This window comes from Lepidochelys kempii, chromosome 9 (assembly GCF_965140285.1).
Source record: "Lepidochelys kempii isolate rLepKem1 chromosome 9, rLepKem1.hap1, whole genome shotgun sequence".
NCBI classification, from domain to species: Eukaryota; Metazoa; Chordata; order Testudines; family Cheloniidae; genus Lepidochelys; species Lepidochelys kempii.
In genome coordinates this window covers 85,316,850-85,330,750 of record NC_136388.1, presented here as the reverse complement: position 1 = coordinate 85,330,750, position 13,901 = coordinate 85,316,850, and the positions used below count along the sequence as shown (strand labels likewise).

The following is a 13,901-nucleotide window of genomic DNA, read 5'->3' as shown; positions in this document are numbered from 1 at the left end:
GTATTTCATGTTGACACAATCTCAATAATTCTCCAAAATGAATCATTCTCCCACTGATTAGATCTGCTGCCAGATCCGCGTTGCCATCATGCCAACTGCATCATGATGGCTGCTTTCAGTTCCATGAACCTAACGCAAAAGAGACTACAAAATCCTGTGAACATAATGTACAAGAAAATATTTCTAGCCGGTTCTAATAAAAAGAAAAGATAGATACACTGAGGTCATTTCCATTACAAAGCTTCTAAAGAAAAGCATATGAACTTTGACAGCACAATTTACAAAGCCGCTTCCTGTGACTGCAAGAAGTCCAACATTTCAGTTTCACTTATTTGATGTGCTGCTTTTTACCTTGCTGCCCATCTGGTCCCTGAAATCCACGATCTCCAGCATAGCCAGGGACCCCGTCAATTCCTGGCAGACCAGGTAGCCCTGGAGGAACTATGACTTCTTCTGGTTTTGGTACTAGGCCTGGAGCGCCTGGTAGGCCCGGGAAACCTGTACACATTGCAAATGGTACCCTAAGCACCCCACATAAAGTGCACAGATAGGATGATCTACTAGCCCAAGGATGTAGTTCAACAAATTGAGAATGCCCTGTATGTTAGCACTGGGTATATTCCCATGACTTCCCAAGCTCTTGTTAAAAGTCCCTAATTTCCCTAAGTCCCAGCCCCTTTTTTATTTTTTTGGCTACAAATACAGGTTGTTGGGGATCTGGGGGAGAAACAGTAATCCTCCTGCCCACCCTCCTCCCCAGCAGGAAAGACAAAGAGATTGATAGAAAGATCAACACAGAAACAGAGAGAGTTCCAATTTCTGCAAGCAGTTGTCTCCACAGAGAAAACACTAAAGAAGATACATTTTAAGTAACAAAGTTGCAAAGACGGTTCCCAACATTCCCAAAGTCTGGGCGTGTTTGGAGCTGGGTTGCTGGTTTATGCCCATCCCCATTTAAAAGTCACCAAAAGCTCTGGCTTTATACTTGGGCAGAAAAAAGGAACAAACCCCAAAAGAACAGAAACCCGCTCACTGTGTTCCCTGACCTTCCACCCCACAAGCTGTTTGCAAGTGCAGTAGAGCTCTCCAAACCATCCTGTGCTCACCTCGACGGCCAGTTTCACCTTTCAGCCCAGGAATTCCAGGGTCCCCTGGAAGCCCATCTTTACCTGGCATCCCCATAAAGCCTGGCTCAGCCTTCACACCTGAGAAGATACAGAGCAAAGAGTAATGGATCTCGAAAACGAATCCCTGGTTCTGTACCTGCGTGAAATACTGGCAGATGCACCAGGGGGCAGAGGTGTGGTTCTAAACGACATAGTCGCACCCTTGTGTCAGTTCTGATTCCCAGAACTGACTGGCACCTCCGCGGGGCTACTCTGTGAGAGCTTCCACTGTAACATTATTAGCGGGGAATCTTACACTGACTCTGAAATCATTGCACACATCATTCCCTCTTGTGGAAAAAGCCATGGGAGGGGGTTCTGGGGAGGAGGTATCTTCCCCATGTGAAATTTTTCCCCACTGATACCCCCAAGGGGGCAGGGTTTGCCCTCACGAATAGGCCCTGGAGCCCACCCACAAACCCAGGGAACCTGCCAGAGGCCTCGTGCTCTCACAGCAGCTTTGATCTCCAGTGTCCTTCCTCACCTGGCTCCCAAGCTCCATAGCGCCCGTAGAATGATGCTTCCTACAGGGGGGGACCAGAGGAAGGGTGATGTGCTCCCCCACTGGCCCTGCCTGACTCCCCACAGACCACTCTGTCTCTGCCCCCTCATGGATCTCCAAGTCCATGGTGTGGCCAAGGCGAGGCCCAGAGGATGTGTGGATGGGTAGGAGAGAGCTGTGGCAGCAGCTCTTCCTGGCCAACAGAAGAGGGGAGATCTGTATGTGGATCTGGGGATAGGCAATCCCAACCAACAGCAGCAAACAGCAAAGACAGTGTTCCTGTCTGTGGGCAGCTGTTACCTAAAATAATGAAGAGAAGTGAAAAAATGCAAGGTGGGATTTTCAAGAGTGCTCAGGGCTGGGTGGCCTATCGTTGCTCCATCCCTGTAGGTAAAAATGGAGTGCTTTGGAGAAACCTACCTTCAGCGTTCCCGGAACAGAAAACAAATCCCAGAGTGACACACACCTACATCAGAGCTGATTTCACAGCTATCAGGCTCACAACATGTGACAGCTCTTTATACTCCCAGGGGGCAGCTTCAAAACCCTGTACAAAAATACCTTTGAGTCCTGAAGCTCCTGGAATTCCAGTTGGACCAGGGAGTCCTATGTCACCCTTTATGCCTGGCAAACCAGGAACTCCAGGTAAACCTGGAAGGCCGGTATCACCTTGATTGGAGGCTGGGCCAGAGAGCCCTCGAGGACCTGGAGGACCTGGGGGGCCTAGGAACAAAATGGGTGAGAAAAATCAATTCCTGTAACAGACAGAATGCTCCTATTATCCTCAGCTGGTCACCCTATGGAATACTCATTCATTCACTCTTTGGCTGCATGGGAGCAAGGTTTCCAGGGTGAGGGATCATCAAAAATATCATTTCCCCTTCATAACAGTCAGCTCAGCAGGCCAGGAGGAGGATTTACTACAAACTATTGTGTTGTAGGTCAAATCTCTATTGCTTTTGGTTCCCCAACTGCAAGCGACGGGAGTTCACATCCCTTCCCCCTGCGAGCGCTGGTGAGTCACGCTGCACTGTGATTGATCAGAGTATGTACAGTGATGCTCTTTGCGGCAGGGACCGTCTGTTTGTTCTGTGCTTGTACAGCGCCTAGCACAGTGAGGGCCTGGTCCATGAGTGGGGTTCCCAGGCACTACCGCAGTACAAATAAAAAAGGAACAACAGGAATGAGGATGATAACGACGGCATGATGAAATCTGAATACAATAATTAAATCATACTCGTGATTAATGAGAAATTGTTATTTTGCATTTATATTGCCACCTTTCACCCAAGAAGCTCAAAGCATTTATGAAGTTGGATAAGCACAGTATTATTATCCCCATTTTACATCAGGGGAAACCGAGGCATAGAGCAATAAAACCATTTACTCCAGGTCAGTGGCAGAGCAAAGAACAGAGAACCCAGACCTCTTGATTCCCAATCCCTGCTCTAAACACCAGATTAGACTGACTGATTGCTCATAAAATCCAATTTCCCCTTCTCAGCTGTTCCCAGGAAATGTGTATATGAATGGCAGTCAACCTTGCCATTTCCACAGTTAGAGCATATAACACAAATGAGGTACACGAAGGAGGCTCTCATCTTCATACCTGGATTACCATCCACTCCAGGACGGCCAGGATCACCACGTCTCCCAGGTATATTTGAAGGAAGAGAGATGCCAGGAGGCCCTGGTAAACCAGGCAGACCCAAGGTACCTGGAGGACCTAGAATTACAGATGAATATTGAAAAAAAACCAGGCAATGCCTGCATTCCTATTGTGATCATCAGGGATGATCCACGTGGACAGTGTAACATCAATATGGATACAGGATGTTATCCCAAACAACACCCCCTCCAGGGAAGGAACAAACCCCCTTTCTCATTAGCACCACAAGAGAACTATAAAAGCTAATTCAAACTATGCACTCAATCATTTGTCATACATTAGACCATGCCATACCTTTACTTTGTGTTTACAAATCAACAAACCAATGGCCCCTTCACATCTTTATGACTGTGAATTTCCATTATTAAACTACACTGTCCCTACATATACTCCCTGCTGTCCCAAGTCTAGGTACATTCGATCAGTCAATACAATTCATCTGCTTCCACAGACATTACTATTTACCCATGTCTCCTGATGATCCTTTCTGCCCAGGGAGTCCTGGGGCTCCTAGGCCAATGCCTGGGGAACCTTCTTCACCCTTAGGACCTGGAAGCCCTGCAGGGCCATTCAGTCCAGCTTCACTCAGACCTAATCAAACATGTTTAAAGGGGACAGAGGAGCCTTTTAAAACTGCTTGATGTAAGTTCATTTGCATGTTCAGTCAGTATACAGTGTTAGCCATTCACCCCTCTACTGCCTGGAGTTCAGAGAAATCACTGGGGCCGAATCTGGTCCCAACTCCAGTCCCTTATATGCTGCTCTGGTGGTGCACAGTGGATGTAAATAAGACCCAAGGGGCTGGGGAAGAATTCTCCCAGCCTAAGAACAGCATAGCCTTATGCTACTCCTTTTGTGAGCCTTGGTGTAAGGATGTGCCCTTGGTGCTTGGTGCAACAAGGATTCTGGGTTCCAGTGAAGCCCATAGACAGCTTGGGAAAGTCAATTTTGCCTTCCATCCCCCTGGATTGTGTCTTCTGTGCCGCTCCTCTCAGGAGATACAATACAGAGTTGAACCCACTGTTCAAAGGATTTCAAGATGGAGGGATCAATCAACATCCACTGCTCAAGAAGATCTGGAGTGAAGCATGAGGTGCTGCAGGATAGAGGCAGGGCTCTGGGAGATGCTTCCCATGGTGTGCTTGGCAAGAGCCAATATTATATAGTCTTTCCATTCTCACAGACGTGAAAATCAGAAAACAAATGCAAATCATTTGAGTGCTTCAGAAAATATGGCAATTGTCTTTATTTCCCAAAAATAAAAACTTTGAAATCAGGGAAACATGGAGAGCACTAGAGAGATATTTACAAACTAGAAATTTTATGTTCAGTCTTAACACTGTTTATGTCCAGTAACGCCTGTGCTTCTTTCATTTATCCAGTTACAATTTAAAGTTAACAAATCTGATGTTTGCTATCATTTTTAAAATGTTCAGACTTAGAGGATGATTCTGACTAGATATGCCTCTCTCCCCATATGTCTTTCTCCACCTCTTTGAATTTGTCAAAACATTGTTGAGAAAAAAAGAACTATTTTTCATATTACCATCAAAATATGAAAATCCAGCAGAACATTCCTAAGTGCAGCCTACGGGCCTGGTGCTCTCACTCATGTGAGGAAGCCCACAGACTTCAGTGATGCTACTCTCATGAACAAGGGCTACAAGCACAGGCCCAGTGTAATTGAGATCTATGCGGCAACTTGTCATCTTTAAACCAAAACCTAACCAAACATCCAAATGTCGTCTGGGTGAAATCAGAGTAACGGAAATGAGGGAGAGAACAGGCCTATACTTTCATCAAATTAAATTCGTAGTGGTTACAGGCTGGTTCAGGTGTTGAGGCAGGACTTACAACCCCAATGGCACCTGCAGAAAACATTCTGCTCTCGTTTTCATGTGTGAAACCCCATTGAATTCAGTGCTAATGCTTCATTATTGAAGCAGAATTTGGTCTCACACATTTAGTAAGAATACTGACGCAAGATGCACAATGTGGGTTCCTTGTTATTTCTGTTAAATCCAGAACATGACTAAAATGGAGCCATTTTGTGACAAACTACGTCGTCACTCAAACCCCACCCCTCTAAATATACCCCAGCGGCAATTTTTTACCTGGTGTTCCAGGTGACCCTTTTGTGCCTGGTAAGCCGTTCAGACCATTTAAACCAGGAAATCCAGGGAATCCTGAGGAGACATTATAGAAGCTTGAATGGACAGCCAATAGCTTGTAGCATATAAGAAGCTGCTAATCTGAAGGAAATGTACAAAACAAGGAGGCTGTGCATGCGTTTAGTGCTTCTGGAGATCAATGGAAGTAAGATTTTCCTCTAGACACCTCCCATTAATGCAAGATGAAGAGCTTTTCCCATAGTCACTTACTTTTATAGTTTTACCTGCAACGAAACCCTACTAGTGACCCAAACCTCAAAAATCAGATAAGAGCCTCTCCCTTTTCAGACATTCTTCGGGTTTTGAACAGCTGGAGCCAACACTGACACCACTAAGAAATGAGGGGCAGTTACTAATGCCCACCAGCCCAAGCACAGGGGGCTACAGCTGTGCTGTCTGCTATTTCCTGCCCACCCAATACGCCAGTTTCTTGATTTGACTTTTTCCCCAGGTGGAAAGTTAAAGAAAGATGCACCTTTTGGCCCTGCTATCCCAGGGAGTCCGATGAATCCTACAGGTCCAGGCTGCCCTGGAGAACCCGGGAGACCTGCATTTCCTCGCAACCCAGCAATTCCAGGGAGGCCTGAAAAGAAGTGACAAAATGACAAGGGATGGACTTTCACACATGTACCCGCACTGTTGAGAGTAAGCATTGGACAACTCTCTTTTACAATTTGCAGTCTTTCACCCTCTCATGGCAATGTAAAGTAGAAGTGGTGGATGAGCAAACTGCTACCTAGACAAAGCAACCCCAAAACACACACTCTCTATTATCACATATCATCATAACAACTAGCTGTAGAATATTTATCAAACAGTTTATCTGATTAATTTCACTATTTTTTCCCATATTAATTATTCAACCAATGTGTTTTTCATCATCTGCCCAGATTATAGACTTGGGTAAATAATTCACATATATATACATTGACTATCTACATTGTTAATCATGACAATGGCTGGAGAACCAGCCACGGAGAGCCTGCTGTAAATTACCATCTGTAACTCACACCAGGGATCATTCGAACCCCAGAAACAGCGCAGGACCCAGGAGGTGCAAAGGTGGCTAAAACTCAGCTCTCCTCCTCCCCTTTCCCTTTGGCTGTATCTTCTGTGCTATGTTACACAGGCGTTACAATGCAGGATCTGCCTCTAGGTTTATCACTACAGAAAGTGGTCCTACCTTTCAGACCAAGAATAGAGGAAAATACAGAGTGCCAGATGACAGATGTGTCTGTTACTAAAGGTCTTTTCTGTTTATTTCTCTATTAAGATGAGGCAGCCCTATCACAAGCAACATAAGAACAAAAACTAAAACAACAAAACTATATCTTTGACCATCCACAAACCTCACTGGTTAGATGTTATGCTCACTGCCATACCTGGTGGTCCTTCTTGGCCAAGGTCACCTGGGACACCTTTAGGCCCATCCAGGCCAGTGCTTCCTGGGTATCCTGGTTCACCCTTTGACCCATCTTTCCCCCTCTCACCTTAAATGATAAGAGCGAAAATCATGTTAGACCATATAAAAGCCCACAGACCATACCATCATGTATCTGTTATCTAAGGGTTGGGAATGAACTAACAATTCTGCTTTGCAGTGCTATGGCCATTGGAGTGGACTATAGGATACTGCAGTTATGATCTCCCAGTATCCTTTGTGAGGTCAAGGGATGAGCAGCAATATCCAATGGAGCAGGCTACTGGCCAGACGGAACATTTGCAACCAATCACAGGTCACTGCCGAGTACTAGGAATAAAAAAAATAAAAATGGGAGAGAGAGACAGGAAGGTCCTTTCTACTATCAAGAAGTCACAGTAATTTCTGTGTCACTATGGCTCAGTGGGTGACTCTCTCCCCACTGGATCAAAAAGTTATGGAGACTCATTTTAACTGTTTGCGCTCAGAACTTCTGAAAATCAGGTTCTATAAATTCTAACTTCATAACAAGACTTTGCTGTCACTGCCGTCCAAGGCTAGGCATTTCAGATGAGACACCTAATCAATGTCAATTTCTGCCCATCCCTAGAAACTGTGCAGGTGGAAGTTAATGATCCCATGGCTTTTCTTTTTTAAAAAAAATAAAAAAGTGTCCCAGCATCATTCCCCCTTTCAGCTGAACCAGTTAATAGTCTTAGGTTACACCAAATCTTAGTGGCATAACAGCTACTCTGCTTGCTTTGAGGACGTTATCTCAATGCTCTATACTGCACTTTGGTTGAGATCCTTCTAGAAGAGGTGCTATGATATATTTCAGTAACTTGCCCAAACTCATATGGTAAGTCAGCAGGAAAGGTGACTTTCGGTCCACTTCTCTAACCATAAGGCTACATTGCTTCTTCTCTCTAATCTGGCAGAGAAACTATACTAGAGAAAGACCTGAAGAAAATGAGAAGTATATGCATTTCCTGATGCTGCTGCACCAAAGGCCACTGAACAGGGGCCTGGACAATGCTATCAGGATGCCAGAGACTGGGTGCTCTGGAACCTACAGAATATGAGAAGTTAGGTGGGACCTGAGGGTTGGGATTGAGATTAGGATTTTGGCTGGTTTTGGAGCATTTAGAATTTTTTAGGCTCAGGCATGGGCCAGCTTCTAATCCCCACATCTCTCATCTGCACGAGAAGACTCAATAAGTGTTTTCAGATAGTAAAATCACAAGCTTGTGCAGCAATGCCCAAGGATAAACCCTGCAGCTTTCATTCCAGAAATTCATAACCATCAAGGGTTACTTTACCTGGGAATCCACGGTCCCCTCGTTCTCCTTTATCTCCTAACCCACCAGGAATTCCAAGCGATTCCCCCGGGTCACCTGGTAGAAGTCAAGAAAGGGAAATTTTGCTCTCCAGACTTGATTGTGCTGGTAGACCATTCTGTAATTAACCCATTCACTCCTGAATTGTAGCTTTTACATGTTGCTTACTACTCTTTCTCTTGAAAATACACCTTTGCTACAGTTCAAATCCACGGACTTAACAAAGGCAAAACAAATTACTTGCCTGGGGTAAAATAAATCCTTTTAACAATATTTGCATCAGCTTTGGATGCAGAGCTATGCAATGATCCAATAAGCCACAAATTAGATCACAGGTAACACCTAGCTTTTCACTTCACAGCTTCTATTTATTTATACGATTGATACAGGATTATTTTCTAGATCTCTGGATGTCTCTGGTATTGTGCTATGGAGAGAAGGTTCAAAGGCATGTTTGCTATTTAAGCATCAAATTCCCACTAAATTCCAATGGGAATTGGGATCCTAATTCCTTTGAAAATCCCAGCCTAGCTGCATATTTAGGTAGGTGGTTAAAACAAAGAGCACCATCTACTGGCACACAAGAGTATGTGGCATTGTTCATTGCTTTATGGTCCACTGCAAAAAGTTCCCTGACTGCATCTCTTAACATGTACAACTCTGTTAAAACAACCAGAGCAGGGGACAGTTGAAAATTGCCTCTCCTGTCTGCATTGTGATTCTCAGTGAACTAAGTGCATTTAAATAACAACAGAGGGAGGAATACACAGAGCAGATTTCTAGTGGATTTACCTCAGAAGGTTTCTGGTAACCACTGACTTGTCCAGCCACCCATCCTGTATTTTAAGGGACGTCCCCTATTTGCTATGAAAGCTGCTCAGAATATTTACATACAAGCAAATCAAAAACTGGCAACTTTTCCCTCACAGTCTCTCACCCACTCTCTTCTGCTGGGTCACACTCTAGAAAAGGCCTGGGGGCTGGAAATCATTTTCTTACCCTTTGGACCGGGGAAACCAACAGTTCCTGGGAACCCTGGTGCTCCTGAGATACCCTCTGAACCCTGGAAAAAATAATAGATGATTATCCTCATGCCTACTGCCTGCAGCCTGGGTTGTGCTGATAGCAGTGAATTGCGCCCCAATCTGTCTGGAGAAAAAAGAAAACCCTCTTTTTCATTTATCAGTGCCAGCTATTACCAGAGGAGAGCTGATTTTATCAGTGAGGTGGTGTGGTAGACAAAAGTACTGCCAGCCTCTGTTGTTCTGATACAGTATGTGGGATTTTTCTAAGTGCACTCAGAATGGAAGATGCATATTTACACTTTCTCCTGGAAATCCGGGTAATCCTATGATTCCAGCCTGTCCTTTCTGTCCTGGCAAGCTGGGTGGTCCAGGCAGGCCTGGGAACCCTGCATCACCAGGTAGTCCTCTATCTGTGGCTGGCGATCCTCGTGGACCAGGAAGACCAGGTTGTCCACGGGGTCCAGGGAATCCTTTATCACCTAAATGTATATAGCAAACAAAAATGTGTGGCTACATCATCATAAAGACATTCAGCCCAGTCAAGAAGCTTATTCTTCAATGCTCCCTGCAAAGAAGAGGAGGAGATTTCATTATTTCTGCAATAAAGAAGCACAGCTTTGAAGAGCAACTCTTGATTCAAATTCAGAGTGGCTGTGTGGAAAATCTTTGTAGAATCTGAAAGTAACAATACTGCAGGCTGCTAAATGGACAGAACATCCTCTGCCCAGAGCAATCAGAATTACTGGGTGGTTAGTGGTGGCAACTTTCATTTGGAACGTATTCTAATGCCGGTAAATACCTCTAGGTCCAGGGAATCCTCTCAGTCCAGGTGACCCACGATCACCTTTGTCTCCCTTGAATGCCAATGCCAATTCTGGAGGCCTAAGAACCGGGAGTCCAGGTGGACCTCGATCACCCCTGTCACCTGAAGATGTAAGAGAATTAAGCTGTACGAGAGAAGGGTCTCTTAAAAGTGTTTAAACACAAGAGGCCTGGATTTCAGAGCTGCGGACCACCTGTGACGCCCACTGAAGCCATTTGAGCTGTAGGTGCTCAGCACCTTTTAAAACCAGGCTACAGCTACTTTACACCCCGAATAGATAATAAACTGGCAATCAAAAAACGGAAGCAGCTCTCCTCCCTTGCTGCTCTTGGGCCTAGGGTGACCAGTGAAAAATCAGGACAAGGGGTGGGCAGTAATAGGGTCCTATATAAGACAAAACCCCTAATATCAGGATGGTCCCAATAACATCGGGGTACCTGGTCACCCTACTTGGGCCCCTTGCTGCAGCAACCCAGTAATTTAGTCACATTTGTTTTTCAGCGCTCACCTTTTAGACCAGAGGGTCCAGAATATCCAATATTTCCTTCCCTTCCAGCTGACCCAGGAATTCCTTTCAGCCCACTCACCCCAGGGATACCAGGCAGGCCTGGCATGCCAGGAAAGCCAATCAACCCGGGAGGACCCTTTTCACCTATTTGGAAAGAAGTTGTAAAACAAAGTGAGAAATTCAGTCTTTACAGGTATTTTTCATACAAATAGAAGTGGAAGCTGGGAGCAGGGCAGGTACGGCCTATTGCACAAACCCAGGCAGTCAAAAATCCTAGAGCACAAACGTAGGAGAGTTCTGCTAGATGTCTCCATTGCTGTAGTAAGCCTCTATTCACCACCACTTACTCACTAGCTTCCAGTTCACCATCAAGAGTCTATTCCTGTTCCCACTAGAGCACACAATACCAACTGATCCAACTGGAGCAGCATGTGCTTTCAAATCATGACTGACTAGCCTCGTAAAATAAAAGACAGTTACCTTTTCCGTAACTGGTGTTCTTTAATATGTGTTGCTCATGTCTATTCCACAATAGGTGTGCGAGCTCGCCACGTGCACCGGTGCCGGAAGTTTTTCCCCTTGCAGTACCCGTAGGGGGGAGTGCCCCCCCGACCCGTGGAGAGTCGCCTTCCCGGCGCGGTATAAGGGGAGCTGCGCGCTCCCCCCACCCTCAGTTCCTTCTTGCCAGACAACTCTGACAGAGGGGAAGGAGGGCGGGATGTGGAACAGACATGAGCAACACATCTCAAAGAACACTAGTTACGGAAAAGGTAACTATCTTTTCTTCTTCGAGTGATTGCTCATGTGAATTCCACAATAGGTGATTCCAAGCTATATCTGTTGGAGGTGGGTAGGAGTTCACAAGTTCCCAGGACAGAGGACAGCCCCGCCGAACCTGGCATCATCCCTGAATTGGGAGACGATTGCATAGTGCGAGGTGAATGTGTGAACCGAAGACCACATGGCAGCCCTACAGATGTCCTGAATGGGATGTGGGCCACAAAGGCAGCCAACAAGGCCTGCACCCAAGTCGAATGTGCCCTCACAATGGGCGGCGGGGAATCCCTGCCAGCTCATAACAGGTATGGATGCATGAGGTGATCCAACTGGAAAGCCGCCGAGTGGAAATCGGCTGGCCCCTCGTGCGCTCGGCTGAGGTGACAAACAGTTGCGAGTACTTTCTGAACGGATTGGTCCACTCGAGGTAGAAAGCCAGAGCTCGTTGCATATTGAGCGTGTGGAGACGGCGCTCCTCACTGGACGCCTGGGGCAGAGGACTGGTAGAAAAAAATCCTGACCCATGTGGTAAGCGGAGACCACCTTCAGGAGGAATGCGGGGTGTGGACAGAGCTGGACCTTATCTTTATGAAAAACCATGTACGGAGGCTCAGAGGTCACGGCCCTGAGCACCGAGACTCAGCTGGCTGATGTGATTGCAACCAGGAAGGCCACCTTCCATGAGAGGTGTGACCAGGAGCACGTGGCCAGTGGTTCAAAAGGGGGCCCCGTGAGACGAGTCAACACCAGGTTCAGGTCCCATCGTGGGAGTGGGGGTCTAGAATATGGGAAAAGATGGTCCAACCCCTTGAAGGACTGGCAAGTCATAGCATGGGAAAATACTGTGTGCCCCTGCACCAGCGGATGGAAGGCCAATATGGCTGCCAGGTGATATTGACTGATGAAGGCGCCAGACCCTAGGCTCTCAGGTGGAGGAGGTAGTCCAGAATAAGCTGGATAGGGGCGGTCAGTGGAGAGACACTGTGGTCTGCCGCCCATCTAGAAAAACGGGACCACTTCACCAAATAAGCGTGGCGAGTGGAAGGCCATCTACTTTCAAGGAGGATACGCTGAACCTGTTCTGAGCACATCCTCTCCTTTCCACCTAACCACTGAGCAGCCACGCCGTGAGGTGAAGCGCTGCTAGGTTGGGATGGAGGAGGCAGCCCTGGTCCTGAGAGAGCAGGTCCAGGTGGAGCGGCAACGGCCACAGCAGAGCTACCGCCAGGCCCGTGAGGGTCCCGTACCAATGTTGCCTAGGCCATCAGGAGGACTCGGGCCTTGTCCAGCTTTATCTTCTCCAGGACCCTGCTGATTAGAGGGAACAGGGAGAAGGCATAGAGAAGCCGGCCTGACCAGGACAGGATAAAGGCATCGGAGATCGCGCCCATCTCCAGGCCCCCCCGGAGCAGAACCGGGGACATCCCTATTCTGCCAAGTTGCGAATAGGTCCACCTTGGGAGTTCCCCACCTTCGGAAGAGCTGGTGGGCCACTTCCAGGTGGAGGGACCACTTGTGTTGCGAGGAAAAGTTCCTGCTCAAGCGATCCGCTCTCTTGTTCCAGGAGCCCGGTAGGTGGAAGGCCTTCAGGTGGATGTCGTGGGCTACACAGAAGTCCCACATCCTGAGGGCTTCGTGGCACAGGGCAGAGGATCGGGCCCCGCTTTGCCTGTTAATATAGAACATCGAGGCCATGTTGTCTGTGAGGACCCTGACTACCTTGCCCTCTAGGTGCGAGCAAAAGGCCATACATGCCAGCCGCACTGCCCTGAGTTCCTTGACGTTTATATGTAGGGTCAGGTCTTGGGCCGACCACAGGCCTTGGGTCTGAAAGTTCCCGACATGGGCCCCCAACCCAGGTCCGATGCGTCGGACACCAGCTCCAACGATGGAGCCCTGTCCCTGAACGGGACCCCTTGGAGCATGTTGTTTGGAGCGGACCACCACCGTAGGGAGGTGATCACAGAGTCCAGCATGGTGAGGACTTTGTCCATCCTGTCCATGGCCTGGGAGAACTTCGAGGCCAACCAGAGTTGGAGAGGCCTCATCCTGAGTCTGGCATGACGAACCATGCACATGCATGCCAACATGTGACCCAAGAGCTGCAGGCAAACCCTGGCTGTTGTCACTGGGAACTTTGAAACCGAGTCAATGAGACCTTTCAGGGTCTCAAATCTGTCTGGCAGGAGAGAGGCTGTGGCCGATGCTGCGTCCAGGAGCGCCCCGATAAACTCTGTGCATTGGACCGGGACTAACGTGGATTTGGTGCTGTTTACTAACAGGTCCAAGGCGATGCATGTGGACAGTAGAAGTGCCATGTGATCCCGCACCTGCAACCGGGAGGTGCCCTTGACCAGCCAATCGTCCAGAGAGGGAAAAATCTGGACCCCACCCTGCGCCGTCTGAGGTAGGCTGCTACCACCGTCATGCATTTTGTAAATACCCTGGGGGCAGTGGACAGACCAAATGGGAGGACAGTGAATTGGTAATGATTCTGTCCCAC

General features: G+C 47.4%; 1 protein-coding gene across 3 annotated transcripts in view; it reads right to left on the bottom strand.

Annotated features, from left to right (window-relative positions):
• Positions 1-13,901, bottom strand: part of COL4A6 (collagen type IV alpha 6 chain) — a 191,993-nt gene that overhangs the window by 7,247 nt on the left and 170,845 nt on the right. For all 3 annotated transcript variants that reach the window (XM_073361233.2, XM_073361232.2, XM_073361234.2), the window contains 13 exons: positions 10,622-10,765; positions 10,090-10,215; positions 9,588-9,769; positions 9,265-9,328; positions 8,248-8,322; positions 6,891-6,998; positions 5,984-6,091; positions 5,452-5,523; positions 3,803-3,928; positions 3,278-3,394; positions 2,230-2,391; positions 1,107-1,205; positions 352-498 (listed from right to left, as the gene is read on the bottom strand). In XM_073361233.2, coding sequence (XP_073217334.1) covers positions 352-498; positions 1,107-1,205; positions 2,230-2,391; positions 3,278-3,394; positions 3,803-3,928; positions 5,452-5,523; positions 5,984-6,091; positions 6,891-6,998; positions 8,248-8,322; positions 9,265-9,328; positions 9,588-9,769; positions 10,090-10,215; positions 10,622-10,765 — 1,530 coding nt within the window. The remainder of the gene's footprint in view (positions 1-351; positions 499-1,106; positions 1,206-2,229; positions 2,392-3,277; positions 3,395-3,802; positions 3,929-5,451; positions 5,524-5,983; positions 6,092-6,890; positions 6,999-8,247; positions 8,323-9,264; positions 9,329-9,587; positions 9,770-10,089; positions 10,216-10,621; positions 10,766-13,901) is intronic.